We start from the raw sequence: 20200 nt of genomic DNA, 5'->3' as shown, positions 1-20200 counted from the left end.
TGTGGTTTGAGTTTGACGAGGCCATTCGAGTCAAGGTGCAAATTGAAAAGTGTTTAGGCTTCATACACTTCTGTGAACAAACCAATACAATAACCGAGTAAGTCAAGTTACTGGATATCAGTTAGATTTTATGTACGCACAAAGGTGCGTGCTGTTTCAGTTCTATTGAATAACTCTTAATGAGTAAATTAGAGCCAGCTAAAAAAGTAAGGTAAATTTGATGTTAAGCTCACCTCTCCTTTGGATATGATGAAGAAGGTATCACCCCGGGCACCTTGTCTAATGATGTAGTCGCCGCTCTGGTAATGCGTCTCTTCTAGAACGTCGGAGATCTTGATGAGGGTGTCTTCAGGTAGATCTTTGAAGATCGGGACACTGAACAAAAAAAGTTAAATTAAACAAGTGCTTTATTTATTTATTTTATATGCGAGTATTACAGAATAAATTAATTCTGATCAAATTTATAAGTTTTTGAAGATTATTTTTTATTTTAGAAATCGTTTTAGAATTATTCTGTTACCTACTAAAAACACTACAAATTTTGTTTTAATTTTACTAGCACCCAATTAGCATAGACTACTTACTATCGATTTCTATATAATTAATCTTAATAGTTGCAAAATATCCTATATGTTTTACTTATTTTATAACTATTAGATAAATATACTCATCAAAACAGTAACAACATTATAACTGTGCGTTACACTACGTGGGAAAGAAAATTGCACCAAGAATTACATTTTTCACGGCCAACACGTCTTGACCTAAATGTAATTTCTGTAATAGTTGTAACAACTTAAAAACTGTTACATAAATACATTTCCAACGTAATAAGTAATTTAAAATTAATTAAATTATTTCCACTTAGTAAAACCTCCATTTAATATATTAAGGACTAATGTCTGACTCAATTTAAAACAAACAACTTTAAAAAATAAAAAGAGATAATATGATGGAAACACCTACAACAATACTAACGATAATATAAGCCTATCTATAATTTTTTTCCCCTAAAGATTACATGAATCAAACGAATCAGTTTCTGCAAAAACTTGATCCGTAGCATATAATCCGTGAAACTTGATCATAACCAGAAAAATCAAAATAAACAAGTTATTTATAGAAAGTGTCGGCACCCATTGCCTGATTTCGTAACAACAAATAAATAAAGTAAATACTCGTAAAGATCTGATATTTCATGATTATCCAATATCTGGAACTTTTAAAGATCGACGTCCAAAAGACCCTCTATTAGACGCCGATCATCATTGAATACCATAACTCCATCACTATTTTCAGTTTTTAGACTTATGGATAAACAACAATATAGATCTGAAAAACGTGTAACATAAAATTAAACTAAACGAACCAACTCAGATTTTTTTTTCAAGAATCGTTTTTCAAAAGGCGGATTAAGGTCAAATTCGTAATACATACATAGACCAGAAACATAATTAGTGTAGTCGCCATTGACACTACTTTTGATTTTGGCCATATTGCAATTAATAATCTTTTAGAGACACCTTCTCAAGTGTGAGGTTTCTACAATATTGAATATCTTTTTAATGAACGATATATCTATATATTGATACATATTTTACGCAATAAAAGATGTAGTTATTCCATTTTTCATTGAACGACCAGCATTGTGATTGTAAGACGATCAAGTGAACGGAAGAATTGTGTCATCAATAAGTGGCACGGCTACTTGCTTTAATTTTACGCAAGACTTTCAATTACTACGAGTGTACATATATCGTGTCCTCATATATACCTACCATTTCCAAGGTTTCAGACCGATCAGTTCAGAAATTTCTAAAGAAGAATTGGTTTGTAGTGGTGATTTTTGGACAATAATGACTAGGAGTTATTAACCGCACACTTAAAAAAAAACCGGGACGTGATAGATAAAGCGATAATGGGCATTGAACACGAACAATCATTATTGACAATGACGATAATAATTACGTTTCAAATTTAGATAGATATTTTATGATATTCGTATATATTTTCAGATATACGAATATCATAAAATCTTGCTTTATTAAATCGTTTACTAGCAGTTCGTGCAATATTATTAGTACTTCATGTTTGTTTGTATGACTGTAATTTTGTTATGTGGTAATTTAGGCTTTACAGTTTTATTAACTTTCATTCAGCCTGATCTTGTCAAAACTAGAAAGCGGAATCACACCTCATATCTTTCTTATTATCTTTATGTCGAATGATGTTGAGATTTAAAATATTTTCTGATATTTTGATTTTGTCATGAAGATACAATACATATGTTTCATTTTTAATTCCTAAATAGACGTACCTATTTAAATTTAAGTTTTACATGGACGGAGTATCGGCCAAAAGCTGGTATATCTTATAATTTATAACTTTTGTCGTGTAACCCGATACTAATTGAAGCTAAAGTAATCAGCTAAAGTATGTCGAGGTAACTATTCATTGTTAAATCTAGTATGCAGAGGAAAACAAATAGTTGTCACTATATAGGTAAGGTCGGCAGTATAGTCATGAATATTACTTTTGCATAGTTATAATATATGCATCACATTTATCCTCTATGGGGTAGACGTAGAATCAAAATTCTCGAAAAAACTCGAAAGACACGTTCAGCTAAATAACTTAATAATAAAATGAGATTCAGATAGTGAACAGACGAGGGTAAAAAGAACCTTCTGGAAAAAAACTACTTTTCTTCTTTACTACCAGACCATGAAGAGATATCTTTTGAATTCGTATTTATATCTATACTTAAATATATTTTCATTTAATGCTTAAGCAAAAGGTTACGAGAAAACTAGCATAATACACACGCAAGTAATTTATTGAATCACAGATATGAATCAACTTCATATTGGCTATTGACTTGTCCATATTCAATGGAGATCCGACGCACAAAAGAACATAACAAGACCATTCAGACTTGAGGCATACCAATGCTTTTATGACAAGAAGATAAAGAAAGACTGGCATTTCTTCTTTGAATATAAATAGAAAATTATCAACAATACTAAAGTCACCATTTGACTTTTTTAAGAATTTGTTGTATGCCGTAAACAAAATATGGAGAATCCTTATATTTTATTGTGCCATAAAAATGAAACAGATGAAAATAATTTAATTTGAAATCAGCTTAGGTGCTTACTAGCGAGCGATTAAATTGTAGACTGTTAGTGTCTTAATGCCCAAGGAAAGAAAAGAAAAGGCACAATAACTGAAACTGTGTTAAAGAAAAGGCTCTAATGCAACTATGTTAGAAAAATCTTAGTCATATCTTGATGGGTAATAAATGATGTATGTGTTTGTTTTCTCAGAGTATAATACAAGGTATGTAGCTCGGTTTTCTCTATATTCAAAGGAGTGAGGTTTAAATAAGTGAGAGTTATCTAAAAGGACCATTTCAGATTATCTCGGATAATGTTTTCATATTAAAGCAACAGGGACTTGAACAGAATAAGTGAAAGGACGCAAAATGTCAGGCTCGATTTCGCAAAGTGCGCGTGAGTGCAATTCAGTGACAATTTCGTCAACAAAGCCTTTGTTTTAACGCTTTCAAAGTCTTAAAGTAGTGCAGTAAAACGATCGTCGTTTTTTTATTACGTGCTTAATAACCGAATGAAGTGAACATTTTAGAATGTGATATTTACGATTGTTGTTAGTAGTTGAGTGTTATACCTGGTTATCTTCTTTACCCGTGTACAACATTTCATCAAAACCCGACAAGTAGATTTTGCGTGAAAGAGTAACAACCACATCGACACATCCATAAAATTATTGTATTTATAATATTAGGATTTTATGAAATAAATTCCCAATGTACGACCCCACAACCACTTGCCCAAATTTTTTCCATTCGCAGCATATGTAAACTTGTAAAGTTCTATAAAGTTAGAAGCGCGGGCATTCAATATCGTCTCGGTAATTCTAGACAGGTTCCATATGCCAAGGATATCGAGTTCAGGCATACCCAACATGCTTCTATGAATCTTAACTGGGCCTTTATCGTCTTCGTTTAGATGTAAAGCTAATTATCTACCGTTAAGATCATATGTTTCTTCATTAAATGCAGATTATTATTGCTTGTAATAAGAATGGGATATGTTCCTTAATGGATGTCATAATAGGCAGGATTTTACAACCGACAAATAAATTCTGGGAGAACCATTCACACTGTACCTAATTTATTTCTATCTATCATAAATTTATATCTTCAAAATAAAAATAAAATGTGTTATATTTTATCTCACATTTTGTATTTTTCCGTTCAAATCAGTGGGTGTAGAGATATTCGTGTACCTACGAGGTTTGCTCACAATAGCCTTTAATGACTACATATGCCCATATATGCAAATGTTGGAGCCGACGAAAGCAGAAGAATGGGACATTGTACGCTCATTGCATCTGCATAAGTGTCTCGGGGTCAACGAACCTTTCTGTCATCAGTAACTCCTCGAGACTAGGACTTATAAGGATCTGTTTGTACTAGACAAAGCAAAAATTAACAGAAGTCTCTAATGCGACCTAATTTAATACTGATTTCATTTTTATTATTGATTAAAACAGATAAAATGGAAAATGACTTTTTCTAGACACGTGACCTGATATAAAAAATGTTGTTTGTTTGTGTTATTTCTTTATTGCACAGAAAACATAATTGCATTCAATAATACTCGTAGATGGTAAGAAATCTATAATTGTCTCATATAAAGGATGGAAAACTATACATAACCATTTGACCGAATTTATACGTAACAGGACTATGCTATCGGATCTGCTTGAATAAATTGAAAGATTATTTCGTTAATATCCATTTCTCCAGGAATTTTGGGAAATCCTCGGTGCAACAAATAAGAAATCTTGACAAAGCGATTGTGGCTGTGATATGTAAGTGAGTCAAAAAATTTCCTCTTCAATATAAAAATAGATTGAAACCTTTGTCTAGCATTAAAGTGATCGTTGTTAAGAGTGTTACTCATAGTATGTGTTGTTTATAAGTTTAGTTCAAATTCATTTCGAAAGTGTAAGGAAATCTTCTTTAAACCTTGAATAACCAACAAAAACGTTATTATTTGTAATTAGCTGGTCGTTACAGATAATTAAGTTGATTGTGCTAGGAAAGAAATCATAGACAAATTTTAGATTTACACTGGTTTGCTGGTTGTGTACATTTATACCGATAAATCTAAATGTTACGTGTAATACGTTCAATTATATAAGTCTGAATAACAAATAGTTGAATAAGGGTACTATTACAATAACAGCTTAAAGACAGCATGCTCTAAATATTTTTATGAATACTTAACTATCAATGGTCGCTTCACAAAAACAATGAAATTTTACTCATTCCAAAAATATCGTACTGAACAAAGAAAAACGTTACAACGAATCTCAAAGGCGTCGTCATTATTATAAATACTCATACGTAGAACTCACTAAACGTACGTTAACGAGTTTAAACAAAATGCGGTAACCGTCACATTTGAAAACATGCCTCTTTTTGACTGACCGAGTGCGTTGTTAGATAACATGTGTTTTTTTTTTAATTGAAGTCCAACATCAGTTTAAAAATATGACAAGTTCAGTGACCTTATTATCGTAAACAAGTCATCTAAAAAGGAGAGGACTGAAATAGCAGCTTTGCCTTTTCTCTACGTATACTCGGAATAATATATTACTTGCTGCGTTGTTATTGGTATATTAGACTATAGTTATTGGTATATAGCAGCTCCGCCCGCGTAACGCGAAATTCCTGTCAATTGCCGTTCCTGCAGGAATATCGATAAACTCTCTCTTTGTGCACCAAATAAAGAACCTACATGACAAATTTAAAATGTCTAGACCCAGAGGTTTGGAACAAAAACCTGTGCTTTGTGTGTCAGTCAGTCAGTCACTCATGAACGGAAGAGTTTTATAGAAGATGATGTTGTATTCCTGTAATCATCTGCTCAATTACTTAATATTATCAATCATACAAGACAATCACAAATTTCAAAATGAACATACAAGTATAATACTAAAATCCAAGAATATATCTTGACTATATGGATAACTACAATTTGATTGAAAAATTATATTCACATTAAACTTATTGGAATCTGATTTGAATGTAAGCTGAGCAGACAATCCAACGGCTATTTGCTTGAGAACATATATCTAGTTGATCTCTTAATAATTCTTCATAGAAAGTCTAGCTTGCATTAGGCTTATTGTGAAATCGTGGGTAGTTTCAAAGGTTGATTCAGGAAATAGTGAGTCAACTTAAAATGTTATCGGTGACCTCGTAAGCATTTGAACGATAAGCCCCTTAAGTAATATCTCAGTAAAAATGTTTCGATAACTACTTAAATTGAATTATTACGTTATTTCGTATGTGCAATCCTATGCTCTTTAATAATATGATATGTAATATAATATTTACTATGTATGTACATAATTAACGCATGGATATTACAAATTTTATTTCGAACAAAATTTACCGTTCTATACATCTTTTTCACGGAGGGGAAGTCAGAGACTACATCTTCATCCACTTGTCACAATCCCTGCACATATCTTTCGCTTCATCCAAATTCATAACTCACGATCACCATTCTATACAAGAAAGTTTAAACTTAACACTTACCTCTTCAGGAAGTCAGTGTACTCCGCCTGTCTGATGAGTCCAGTCCTCATCATAATGGTCTGGAAGCACTGTCGTTCTATGGCCCAGAGTCGGCAGTCAGTGGCGGCTTTGATAGTGGCCGTCCTCTTGCAGTTGTAGAGTATAGCCAGTTCCCCAAACACTTTGCCTGGTGCCATTGTGCTGAGGTATTTGTTCTCCCTTGAAACTTCCACTCGGCCCTCTGCGAAAGGAATAGTATGATAAAGTAAGAGTTATTCTTGAAATCTAGCAAAATAGAACAGTTACTGATGCCCTTTCTCAAATTTCACTCTCCGCCATAATTCTTCAGAGCCTAGTATCCGCTGAGGAAATGTTTCTTAATGCGAAATCTTGTAATTACTGTCGGTGACGTAGATTTTACTTTATATTCTGTAGTATTAAATTAATAACGACAAAGAGGATCTTAAATTTATAAAAGTAAGGACATTTTCAATATATTGTATCATACGAATAACAAGGCATTTTCCACAATGTCATATTGTAATCGCCGTATAATCTCTGTGAAAAAAAGCGGGAATATCATGAATTATTTATTTTGAATAACAATGACATATCTTATGTAAATCATTTATTGAACCGCACAATGTTTTTATTTTGTTTCAAATTCAATTATGATTGATTTGATTAAATAATCGAATACAATCAACTGCATAATAACCGTTTATTCTTATACAATATAATTAACCAAGTTAATGAATTTTTTGAGGATTTGATGGTCTAGAATAATAGCTTTTGTATGTATTTATCATAGTAAAATTATATATCCTACATGCCAGTCAAATAAATTATAATAACATTTTTAATTTTCTTGATTTATGATTGTCTTAAATGATAGATTGAAGTACATATAGGGACATAATATTCATGTCAAACTAAGAATTAACATATTATGTAATGGTTGAAATTAAAGATAGTGCATGCTTAGCAATAAAACATAGAGTACCTATTTAGAAATTGTAAATTTATTACGTTAATGTTTGATTTCATGGATAAGCTAATTTCTTAAAGGCCAAACATTCAAATTTGCTACCAATTTAGACTGCTATGGAAAAAACCGTGAAAAAGACAAAAAAAATATCATTGGTATGAAATTCAAGGTTGTAAACTTTGCCGGACATTGGTGAGTCATTATGAGACGCGAAAATTATAAAATAAACTTGGATATGACAGCCATTCTGTATAAGAACCGCACCCGAATGAAGGACTCATAACATTAGCTTGAATAAGTGAATGCATTAATGAATTTTACTTACTGCACAAGTGCACGTAAGGCCTATAACAATACAATTTAAAACGATTATTTTTTAACAATTTATATTTATTTATTTTGATTATTTAGTAAGAGAAAAAATGACAACATTCAATATTTTCTATTCAAAGATTTACTACTTATTCATAAAAAAAAATTCAAACCCTTTGAAGTAATGGAAGTTACGGATGCAAGGCAGATATGTGACTGTAAAAACACTTGAATATATAAATTAATTTGAATATTCCAATGCTGTTAAAATGTTGAATGAAGTCGCTACATAATATGATTATTTATATAATTAAAAATAATGAAACAACGTTGGCTGAAGGTTGCACTGTGGGAAGAGCGTCGCGAGCGTGAGAAGTATTACTTTTTTGAACGTTGTTGTTTAAGTATTGCCATAATATGTTTACTCATTGTTTCTACATACTCGGTCTTTTTACATTTTGACTGCATATTATTTATTTTAAGTTTTGATTCCAAGTTTTTAACATTTCTCTTTATCAAATCTGTCAAACAACTTATTTCAAATGTCTTTAGTAATTGTCTAAAAGGACATACAAGTAAGTACTGTTTATTTTTGACGCATTAATAGGCAAATACCTATATTACTTAATTTTCCAATAGAAAAATGTTGTAAATAAAATATGTAAACTGGAAAAAATAATTAAGTTGTCGTTAACAAGAAACCAGTTAAGAATGTCTTTAAAAATATCGAGCAAGTTAGACGACACGAGAAACTGTTTTTTAATTGCGTTTAGAAGCATTACATGTCAGTGACAAGTAAATTCAATTTTGAGATATTTTATAGATGAAAAAGTGTTACAAGATTTGTGTTACCTTTTTGTATGGGTTCACCTGTATCAAAAGGTCACGATTTTCCAAAGTATTAGTTTGATAAATGTATTCGTCAATCACATTTTTCGAATCATCAATTTGTTATGTTCATGATTGAAAAATAAAGATCAAGGTAAGTACTTCAAAGACTATACGATCTTTATCAAGCGGAAGAAATGAAGAAACACCTGATTGATGATATACCATTTTATAATATTAATAATTCGATTATAATAAAATGCATTTCTAAAGAAATGACACGAGTAAACTCTTATTTAAATTGACAAGAAAGAAAATGTAGGACATGTTATTATAATATTATTCAGCTTTATGATAGAATTGAGATTCAAATAGTGACAGGTTGCTAGCCCATCGCCTTTAAGAAGAATCCCAAGTTTATAAGCCTATCCCTAACCTTTTACTACATCCACGGGAAAGAGATGGAGTGGTCCTATTCTTTTTTAGATATGAACCTGTCAATATCTTCTTTTTGAAAGATTCTTCATGTTTCAGGGGGGGTTAAAAATAACACAAGCGTTATAAAATTATTTCGAATATAATTTTTTAGATGGCAGTACGATAACGTAGTACATTATTTGTGTGGTAAACGAAAGTTTATTTAGTTTTCGCAAACTCGTAGGTGAAAGTTCAAGTTATTTTAACATGCATTATGTGTTTTATCTATATTATGTAATCGTTGGTTTTGCTGATGTGTAGTTACAGATAATGGTTATATCAGATGCAATAATATCCTTCCCATATTATAAGATTGTTAAGTTTAATGAGAGATTTCAAATTAGTCTTAGTTAAATGTAAGTACCTCTATACATTCTGAATATTGGTGGTTTAAGATAAACGCAATTAAATCGTTTACTTCTACTTCACAGCGTCAGAGAAAATGTAAATTGATTAAGGATTAAAAGTAAGTTACAAAAGATTTTTTTTTTGCTATCTAGAGTCTGTCTAGTCTACATTCACATAAACATAAAATCACGTTTATATCCCTTGCGGGGTTGCGGAAAAAGCCAACAGACTTCAAACACTGATAGGCCACATTCAGCTGCTTGACTTTGATAGAATGGAGATTGAAATAGTGACAGGTTACCAGCCCATCGCTTAAACAAAGAATCCCAAGTTTATAAGCCTATCCCTTAGTCGCCTTTTACGACATCTATAGGAAACATACGGAATGCTCCTATTATTTTTTCTATTGATGCCGGAAACCACACGGCACAAATTTAATTAGAACGCGAAGAATATATCTAATGATCTATAATTATGCAACAAGTTGTGATCCAACAGCGGTCGATAAATCTAGGACAAACCCAAAATATAATTAGGTGCCCTATTTGGAATGGAAAGCAATTGTATCCGGGGTATAGTTTAAACATCGAGGTGTGTTTTATTCTATTATATATCTGATCTGTTTAACATTAGGTATATTGTAGAAATTTATCAGGAATTTATATACTTAAACCCCACTTAGTCATTTATAGCTCACGCCACTTGCAAAACTATTCCTTAATAAATTTAGGTCATTTAGTACTGAGTTAGTATCCACACTTGATTTAATTAGAACTGGGCCAATCCTAGGCTAAGTTTAATTAATATGCCACACTCGAACTGTTTGGCAACTGCTAAATGGCTCTATGTATAAGTGCGTATGTCTTGCCATCTATCTGTTCTCAAATGAGGTCTTGTGAAACGCTTCTTACGCATATAAATTTGAACGTTGAATGCACAAGATTATTTTGTAACCAAGGAAACATGATTTCCTAATGAAGCAAAACAAGATTTTGTTAGTTACATTTATTGGCTTTTTATAGTCATTGTCATGATTACCAGTTATTTTTATTTTTACATTATTATTTATCCCGTAAGGGGTAATGTGTTATGTGTGTTTGTTGAAAACAAAACATTTTTGGAACACTTAAAGCATAAAATTTGTAATCTAATTTCAGACACACTTGCACATCAATCTACCTCTGTAAACATCACGAGATTGCACTGAACAAAGATAACGTAGACCTTCCTATAAATTAAATAAACTTGTTATAAATAATTTTATATGATTACCTGGCACTCCATTTTTAAGTTGTTTCTCAGCGGTTTTATCATCAATGTCTTCCAACTTGGTGACATCAAGCAAGACTCCAGCATCCAAGGATGATTCAGTAGCATTACTATCACGCTGACAAAGATTTCCGGTCCTACGTTTTCGCATCCCATACGTATGCACCGGCACTATTAACTTTGGTCGTGGTATTGAAAAATCCGAGTCTGAACCACTAGACGAACTTTTATTGCTTCTATTATAAACACTATTTCCATTTACAGATCGCTCTTCCTTAAAAGACTCTTTCCCATACGATAATAAGTCATTATACCTATCATACCTATCGTCACTTTTCACTCTCACTGTACTGTACATTTTTCCGAATTTTTCACGTTTAACTTGTGGCACACATCTGCTTGTAGTCCGATTGTCACTTTCTTTTCCCAAATCAGTAGGGTGAAATCCGTTACTGTTCAGTGTAGTGGGTGGTTGCTGACTTCCTTTGTACATTTCGTACTGCATCATCGTCAACTGTTCACTCGGCGACAAGTTACGCTTTGGTTGAGTGACAGTTACACCATTTTGAAGTCTGTTATCAGGTTGAACGACGTCGAGATAAGACCGTAACGGAGCTCTTCCTTCACTTTTAACTCTCATAGATTTAGATCGGAAGCTAGGTTTTGCATCTTCAATGCGTCCGTTTTGTTCGTTTACCTGGTGCGTTGTGTGGTCAGGAAGTTGGTCGCATGTAGATAACGATGCATTAATAGGCCGCATGTATATACCCAAATCTTCCGCTTCACAATCGACGTTGTAACTTTGTTTCCCTGATCTAGATTTCATCGGGGTCAAGTCCAATGTCGCCATAGTATTTATTATTTGGTACATTTTATCTTTACTAAAACTACTGTTATTCCCAGTTTGAGTATCATCATAAGGTTTGTCCTTTTTGGTATCTTTTTGTAACTGTTTTATTTTATCACTATCTGTGTCATTGTTTTGTTGACTGACTCTTGAATAATATTCATAGTATGATTCAGATGACGGATCCGGCGGCACTGGGCCAGGATCAGGCAGTGGATAGTGATTTTTCTTTGAATCAGCCTTTCTTTGTCGATGGGCATATTTAAGTGAATCCCTCCGCTGTGGAGGTACAGGGGCTTGTTTACTACCAAATGATTCAATGTCCCATTCAGTAAAATTCCTTCGCTTAACTCGCCTTAAAGTTGACGGTTTATATCCATTAGGCATATCTTTAAAACTGTAACTATGTTTCAATTTATTTTGACTAATAAGGTTATTATTAGCTCTTGATTTTTCTTCTATGTTTTGTTGATATTTTGCTAATTGAGAAATATTTCCATTTGGACTATTGTGAGAATAATTATAACCGTTGTCTTCAGCGGAGAAGGGTTTGCTATCATAATCTCTATCATTAGTGCGACCTACGTCTCGGCATGACTTACTTCTGGATATACTATTATACTTGGTTGAAGAATTCGAGCTGCTTTTGTTTTCATCGTATGAACTCAGATTTCTTGCTCCAACCCAATTTGCAGCATATACAAGATCCATAGTCCGATCAGTGATAGAAAGCCACGGATCCTCCATGACCGCTTTTCCTGGGTAATGTTTAATTTTCATTTTGCTCTCGATTTAATAGACAACATCAAATTATTACTCAAGACTAGTTGTCTTAAAAAAATGTGCATTGATGATAACTTTATTTCCATTTTTCTTCAGGTTAAATTAACAATTGTTGCTGGCAGGATTCTAGCCTTCTCTGTTCAAAAACATAAAGTGAATAAAATTTTGTGCTACAGCTAAATTTTTTTAAATCAAAGCTAAAAAAATCAAATTTACGAGCAAATCTTAAGCAATAAATTTAGTTTAATTATGGAATGATTTAGTATTTAAAGAAATATTTTTTTGACCATGGCAAAAACCTTAATATCGTATAAAATTGTAGTTGGATCATATTTTTGTAACGCAAGACACCTAGGCAATTTATTATGACTTCGCAACGGCGGATGCGTCACGGGATTCAAGCACGCGTTGCACAATTCCTCGGACTTTACAAGGAAACAGGCCGTAACTGGGTCTCTAGAGTCCATCAGCCGAATGCAAATGGTATCACTTGCGTAATACTTAGATAATAAGACTGGTATAGCTCAGATACTGTTATTATATATACTTTCACTAATTCTTTATAATATTTAGAATACACAATTGAATCATTCATTGATAAATTACTAATTTTATTGTACACTGCAGAAATGTATACTAATGAAAATTATGCATAGTTAAACAATATAACTGTTGCAAATTGAAAACAATAATTAGTCGCATGATCGAGTTAGTAGGAAACGATTTCTAGACACCTAGCTATGAACGGGTAGAAACGAGTTTATTGGTCTACATATTCAGTCAGCTGGTCAACGATGATACGTGAGAATCGGATCCAGGAACTTTAGAAATCATCAACCACTGACTGGTTTTATTCACATAATAACGTTAGAGGAGGCAATATTTTGTCAAATAACAATATTTTTTACTCTAGAATCAGCTCACAAGAAATGAACTTGATCTTATGAAAATAAGTTTAAAAATAGGGGTTACGTAGAAATGTTTAATATTATTCATATATCTTTTGCAATAACATATTCATTGTGCGTGAACTGGTACTGTTAACTAACTGAATTCATTACTAATTCTGCTAACCTTTGAGTGTAGATCAAAGCTTTAACGGTAAGCTTCTAGTCATAAACAATAGCATTTCTATTCAACAACCTGACCATTCACAATTTATATTTGGAGAATATCATTGGCTGAATTCGTTATAGCCTGTTTGTCAACATTTTACGTTACTTTCAGTCATTGCAAGCGTTAAACTATACGTGAGGATAACTTATTATAACGCTTTAATGTTCTTACTCAATTAACCTTTATCAAATAAAATATTTGTTTCGCAAGTGTTTTGAAAAATGACAATACGATAACAATAGTCGTAACATTGAATTGAATATAGCTTTCTATGGTCTGCTGACCTTAATAATAGTGATATTATAATCCAGTATTTTTGATACGATCTTTGCTACTTTCAGATATGGTGCTTAATTGAAAATATGTACTGCATTGTCAACCTCATCAGATTTTATCAAATCCACTTTCTAATATGGACTAAGTGTTAAGGCTTGACAACTGTTCAATCTCTACTAAGACGACTTGGACACAATGGAGTTCATATCGAAACTGGCCAAACAACTAATAAAGAATGCGCATGCAATATAATATATGTATTTGTACCTAATAATAAGAACGAATCCATTATTGCAATAACCGATTATACAGCTACTTAATGATCCAGTTTATGTTTGATTTGGTCCATTGATTCTAGTTTGGGTGTTAAGTAATTAAAATTGCAAAACAATAAATTACTAGGCATTGAAATGGGCAAAAATTTACCGCAGTGAAATTACTTTTAAAAGATATTACATTGATAAGTCAGTCAAGTTCAGAGATCTTTTGAACGTCAAGAGCATTCATAGAAAGCTTGATTTTGGAACATCAATATGCTAACTAAAATATTTTTGCCGTGAAGACAACGTTCCGAAATACTTTCACGGCATGAACGAGTAGTGCACGCAAACGTGAGTCGCCTGCAGTAACCTTGGTTAGCTCATGCATAAGGCCTTCGAATACAACTTTCAGACTATAAAAATCTGGAGTAATTTAAAGCAATTATTGGTAATTTTAAATTTGTCTCTTTCTTAATAAATTATCGGATTAGACAAAACTTAACAGCTAACACAAGTATGAGCGTGTACCTACTTGTTGATTCTAATGTCAAAACATGAGTAATTTTAATAGTATATCCTTACAACTACAGTGAATAATTCGAAGGTTCTTTCGATACATATTCAGCCACATTTACTAAATCTAAATCATTCCAAGCGTGTATCATTGAGACAAAACAAAATTCTTCTGTAGCCAAAATGAGAGCGGGAGATTCCTTTTAATTAACACTGACACTTTGGATCCCTGGAACTTATATTGACGCAGTGACAGCTGCGACTTCCGCGAAAAAATCAATTTTACAAAACACAAAGGCAATTTACCATGATTCGGTAAAATAATCTCGCATAAAGGTTTTAAACAAAAACATGCAGCGATGAACTGACATCAACTCTCACAATGAACTCGATCGCGACTATTTTAAATTCAGAACGCGAGGCATCGGGGCCGTGGCGACCAATCACGTCAAAGCCGCTCCGCTTACTGCTCTACTGCGATGCGATCAACTCCTGCGCACGCACGGACAGACGTGCTCGAATGAAACATACGTCCAGTAGACAGGGACAAAACATATACCTGAATTCAAAAAGCTTTCAAGTTTATATCACAAAAGGTGAAGCTTAGCCCCCTTTATTTGAACCATAGCATGCACTACGATACGAGGTAACAAAGTGTGACTTATTATTACTCCATTATATAGTTAAACATCGAAAAATAGCAAGAACTAAAATTATAACTTAGACATCTGATAGAAATATTTAAACAACTGGCTAAACATAATTAAGGTGATAAGGTCATTGAAACAAAAGTACCTACCTGTCAAAATAAATATTGCTTTAAATTATTATTATCATGTTAACACTTATACTTGTTATTTTAAAAATATTAAAACAAAAAAGAGGAGGCAGGTCCTGTTACTAGAACGACATGTCGATAGAAAAAAGTGTTAGTGTTGTATTGTCAAAGGCTAAACAACTAGATGAATTGGTGCAAAACATTGCCATTGACCGGCCATTGTTGTAATATTTTTAGAAGGTAGGCCACAAAAGTACAAAACTGTCAATTTAGGCTCACTGTAGCAAACTGTGATTGTCACTCTAAGGAGTTAAATATCAAATCCCTGCAGGTTTGTGGGTAACTAGTCAAGATCAAATTAAGTTTTTCATTATGAGCAATTTTAAAGACAGCAAAAAATAATAATACATAGTTAGTACATAAGTTTTCTATCACTCCTGCGTTTATAACGAAGAAATTGAAACAGATTTCATTGGAGCGAAAAATAGTCGAAAATGCGAATAAGCATTTGAACATCGATAATGCAATTACGAACAATTTCACATATCCACGATTTCAATTCAAGTTACGAGTACATACTTCAATACGAATACGTTCTCAAAATAAGTGTAAAAGAAGTTAAAAAATAATTAAAGCAAGGAAAAATAAAAATAAATATTTACAGATAATGCCCTTATATTTTTAGAAAGTGAAATCTTTATAAATTTTGCATTCGACTCTATATGGACGGGTATATTCGTTTTTATTTTTTTCCTTCTATTGAATTTTGAACCAACAACGACAATGGCTGTGGAAATTAAACCAGTACACAACATGCATCTTTTGTACAAAGAAATAAAGCGATGGCTATAAAATTTATATTCATTGATATTAATGGATAGCCAATAAATATACCTGCTAAACTTATTTCAGCAATATCCAAACATATCTACAGTTTTTCTTGAATTACAGAAATCAATAAAATTTCTTAAAGAACTCACTAATTGCATTAAAATACTCTTTTAAAAATTGCTATGTTCTTCCAAAGACATCTCAAACTGTAAAAAAAATTGTTTCTTTTAATATCTCCTGTTGAAGCCGATAGATGCTTTGGTCTTGTTAAAAGTTGCATGCAAAAACTCTGATACATTTTTCTATTGAATATAATGTTACATAAAGGTTTTTATATTGTAAGTGGCGAATGTTGTAATTATGAACAGCCCGAAAGTTCATGAAAGTAAAAATGTTAATCATATGCTATCTTCAGATTTCGATTGTGACGTAATGCGTCGGTCAAGGCTGCTGTGGTCATAGTTTCACTTTCTCGTCCATAAGATGTGACATCTAAACATACTATATTAAAAATATTTGTTTGTTATTTCACTGCATTAGAAATAACTCCTCCTCCTAACTAACTCCTGAAATTTACCATCGATGTGTTACGTCATATACGTACACGTTGTGTCAGTATTCACACGTGTTAATTTACATTTTGAAATATGTATACTTTTATGACCGCACTAGGTACTTTTCGAACGTACCTCTTCCTTACGAATCGACTTCCATAACCATAACAACTCATCCATTCATTCTCTCCCGTATCATCACAATAATAGGAATAGTATAGTATACTAGGTATTCCTTTTATTGTACAGGAATTTACAATCCTCAACAAAGGTAATGTCTAGTTCATCATGGACTATTACCACGATGAAGGACTAGATATTACCAGAATTACTCAGTTATTTGATTGAACAATGAAGGCAATAGAATGCATGCGGGCTCCCTTCTCTACATATGTTTGTACAGAATGCGTAGCATTGTTCCTTTTCAACTTTATCGTGTTCATCAGGGTCATGTTTTAGAATAACTTATAATTTTTTTATTGAACTTTTATTTATTGTATTTTATATTCCTGAATCCTTCCTAAATTATTCCTCGCGAAGGTATAATTCTTCATTAAATTTTCATTTTATTATATTGATAGGTATAGGTGAAGTTTAAAATCTCTGCTTGTATGATGTTGATGATGTTCCATAAAATTCACTTTCTGATGTCATAAACATACTACGTAATTTATGGCGTCAAAAGCTTAAATAATGTCATATGGCTCTCCCTACAACAAGTTTTCCTAGTGACATGTCAGTACTGCATTAATTAACACAAGCAAATAATGGTTGCTTTCATTAGTAACCGGAACCTGGACACGTCATACGACATTACTAATGGTAAGCAGAATATAAGTATTTTGAACATATTTTTAAAGATATATCTAATTGTATTTGTCAAAATGTTACTAGTCACATGATACGGAATCCCTTCAAAGAACAGAGCGAAACGCTGCTCCTCAAAATGGACACACTCTCTAAAAGATTAATAAGCCATCCTTTTGAAAGAGAAAACACGGAATGTTTATTCCATTGAGTTTATAGTTGTATGCTATATGGGTCATTTTAGCTAACTTGTGTCTAATATGATTACTTTATCATAACAATGATATGTGCTAGAAGTATCATTTCTATTAGAAAACCAGACTGAACGGATGGTCACTTCAAAAGAATGCGTGTGCTGAGTTAAAGGAAAACCTCAGGTAAGTGAATATGGACTTTATTCTTATGATATAGGTTACAAACTTGTCATTGAGGTTTAATTCCAGTAAATTGAAGAAATGGTAATTAAATCCAAATCAAATTAAGAGAACAATTTAAGATCACGCTATTCACGGTAACTCAACGTGCTTACTTTAAGATATTCTTATGAAGGCTTAGACTACAATTTTTGTGACAGTTATGCTTAAAACGGAACAACAAATCATCAATGTGCTTCTGTTGATCGTAGCTCATTAAGCTATGAGATAAGCTGAAGACTTTCAGATATTTGTGACTAACCATAAACCTTTGGATTCAACTCCGACCAATAAAACCCTAAATTACCAATCCCAGTAGCTTTTGAAATACTTATTCAATCATTATGTGCTTGAAACGGTAATTTGCTTTATAACTCACTATTATTATTAAGGCTTTAAAATTTACGTCCCTATTCAGTGAATATGGTCAAACTACCATCGATTTGGAAGTTGCGTAAGTTTATGGGTCTAAAATTGCAACCTATGTGATTTATGAGACAAGTGGTGACCGTTGCAGCATTACTTATGGCACTTGCTATAAGGCTTCATCATTTGCTTGCGACACTAGTAGACTCTTTGATATACCTTTATCTATACTTATAATAAATCTGTATAGAGGTCAATTCTGTACATGGAATATATTTTCAAAATAACTATCAGGGGGTGATTAGTGATCGATACTGATGCCAAAAATGCAATCAGTAAAATTTTTGTCTGTCTGTCTGTCTGTCTGTCTGTCTGTCTGTCTGTCTGTATGTTCTTTATAGAAACAAAAACTACTTGACGGATTTTAACGAAACGTGGTACAGTTATTCTTCATACTCCTGAGCAGGTTATAGTATACTTTTTATTACGCTACAATCACTAGGAGAAGAGCAGTGAAAGGAAATGTTGGGAAAACGGGAGAAGTTACTTGATTTTTTATGCTTCCGTCGCGTGTGCAGCCTTAATGGTTAAAGATACAGCAAAACCATGTATAACGGAAATATACTTCATAAAATTATTAAAAAAATATCCCAAGACAGCATAAGTCTATATTTTATGGTTGACTCACAATAACACGTGTAATTCCTAATAGCTTAGCAGTTCGGAGATTTCTGATTATATTTCTTTACTCTGATGTTTATAATACCAATAACACTCACACTCATTCATAATTCTTAAAAATTAATGTAAGTACCTATTCAATAAAAAAAGAATCATCGAAATCGGTATAGGAACACCAAACTTATACATGAAATAAAATACCCTAACAAGCCATCGTGCGTAAATACTGAATCATGCTATAAGGATTATTTTTGCGTAACGGTTGCCGCGCTCGACGCGGCTAGCGGAGGCAGGGTATAAAAGGGGCAGGAGGCGAGCGCAAGCTTCATGACCAAGGCAGCCAGTGGGAGACTTCACGCAGTTCTCTCTTCCAGCCTCCCCCTGAGGACAAAGCTCGGGATCTACCAAACGTACGTCAGATCCCGCCTCACGTACGCGGCCCCGGCGTGGTACGCATTCTGCTCTGAGACCAACAGGAGAAGACTCAGAGCCCAAGAGAACCAAAGTCTCAGAGCAGTCATCGGAGCCCCGCGCTACGTGAGGAACTCGACGATGCTCAGGGACTTGAAGTGGGAGAACCTAGATATTCGAGAGGGCGGACGCGTCTTCACACAGCCACCTGCGCGGCATCGCGCCGCTCCCCTCCGCTCCCTCCGGGCCGTCGGGTCCTTTCCCCTCCCCTCGCTGCCTTGCGGCTGACGTCGTCAACCAGTGACGACGCCGCCGCTGATGGGAACTCCCAGTGTATGACGACGTGAAGACCCAGGCCGTCACGGCCGCCCCATCGACCTGCCTACAGTCGTAGGCAGCGATGATGCCATTGAAGAGGGCCAAAGGCCCTGACCAATCTACTCCGACTCCACTAAGGGAGTATGGGAAGACCCGACGACGGCAAGACAGTATTGCACAGGCGTTTCAACTTAATTTTAATTTCTTTTTCTTTTGTAGTTGTAGGTACATATTTCTGGTTATAATTCTATTAGAATATTTTTTTTTAGTTTAAATAGGCTCTTAGATTTATCTATACTAATATTATAAAACTGAAGAGTTTGTTTGTTTTTTTGAATGTGCTAATCTCAAGAACTACAGCTGGTTCGATTTGAAAGATTATTTTTGTATTGAATAGACCATTAACGCAAT

At 33.3% G+C, this 20200-nt stretch overlaps 1 protein-coding gene across 3 annotated transcripts in view; it reads right to left on the bottom strand.

The window, feature by feature from the left end:
* Positions 1–20200, bottom strand: part of LOC106143406 (cGMP-dependent protein kinase, isozyme 2 forms cD4/T1/T3A/T3B) — an 85993-nt gene that overhangs the window by 10457 nt on the left and 55336 nt on the right. For 2 of the 3 annotated variants that reach the window (XM_013345471.2, XM_013345473.2), the window contains 2 exons: positions 6635–6854; positions 234–375 (listed from right to left, as the gene is read on the bottom strand). In XM_013345471.2, the coding sequence (XP_013200925.1) occupies positions 234–375; positions 6635–6854 (362 nt within the window). Of the gene's footprint in view, positions 1–233; positions 376–6634; positions 6855–10838; positions 12602–14936; positions 15078–20200 lie in introns of those variants that run through there. The other variant, XM_060948716.1, reaches the window with a different exon arrangement.

Source organism: Amyelois transitella, chromosome 17 (assembly GCF_032362555.1).
Source record: "Amyelois transitella isolate CPQ chromosome 17, ilAmyTran1.1, whole genome shotgun sequence".
Classification (NCBI taxonomy): domain Eukaryota; kingdom Metazoa; phylum Arthropoda; class Insecta; order Lepidoptera; family Pyralidae; genus Amyelois; species Amyelois transitella.
Note: the sequence above shows the minus strand (reverse complement) of the source record. Positions and strands in the feature narration are given on the sequence as shown.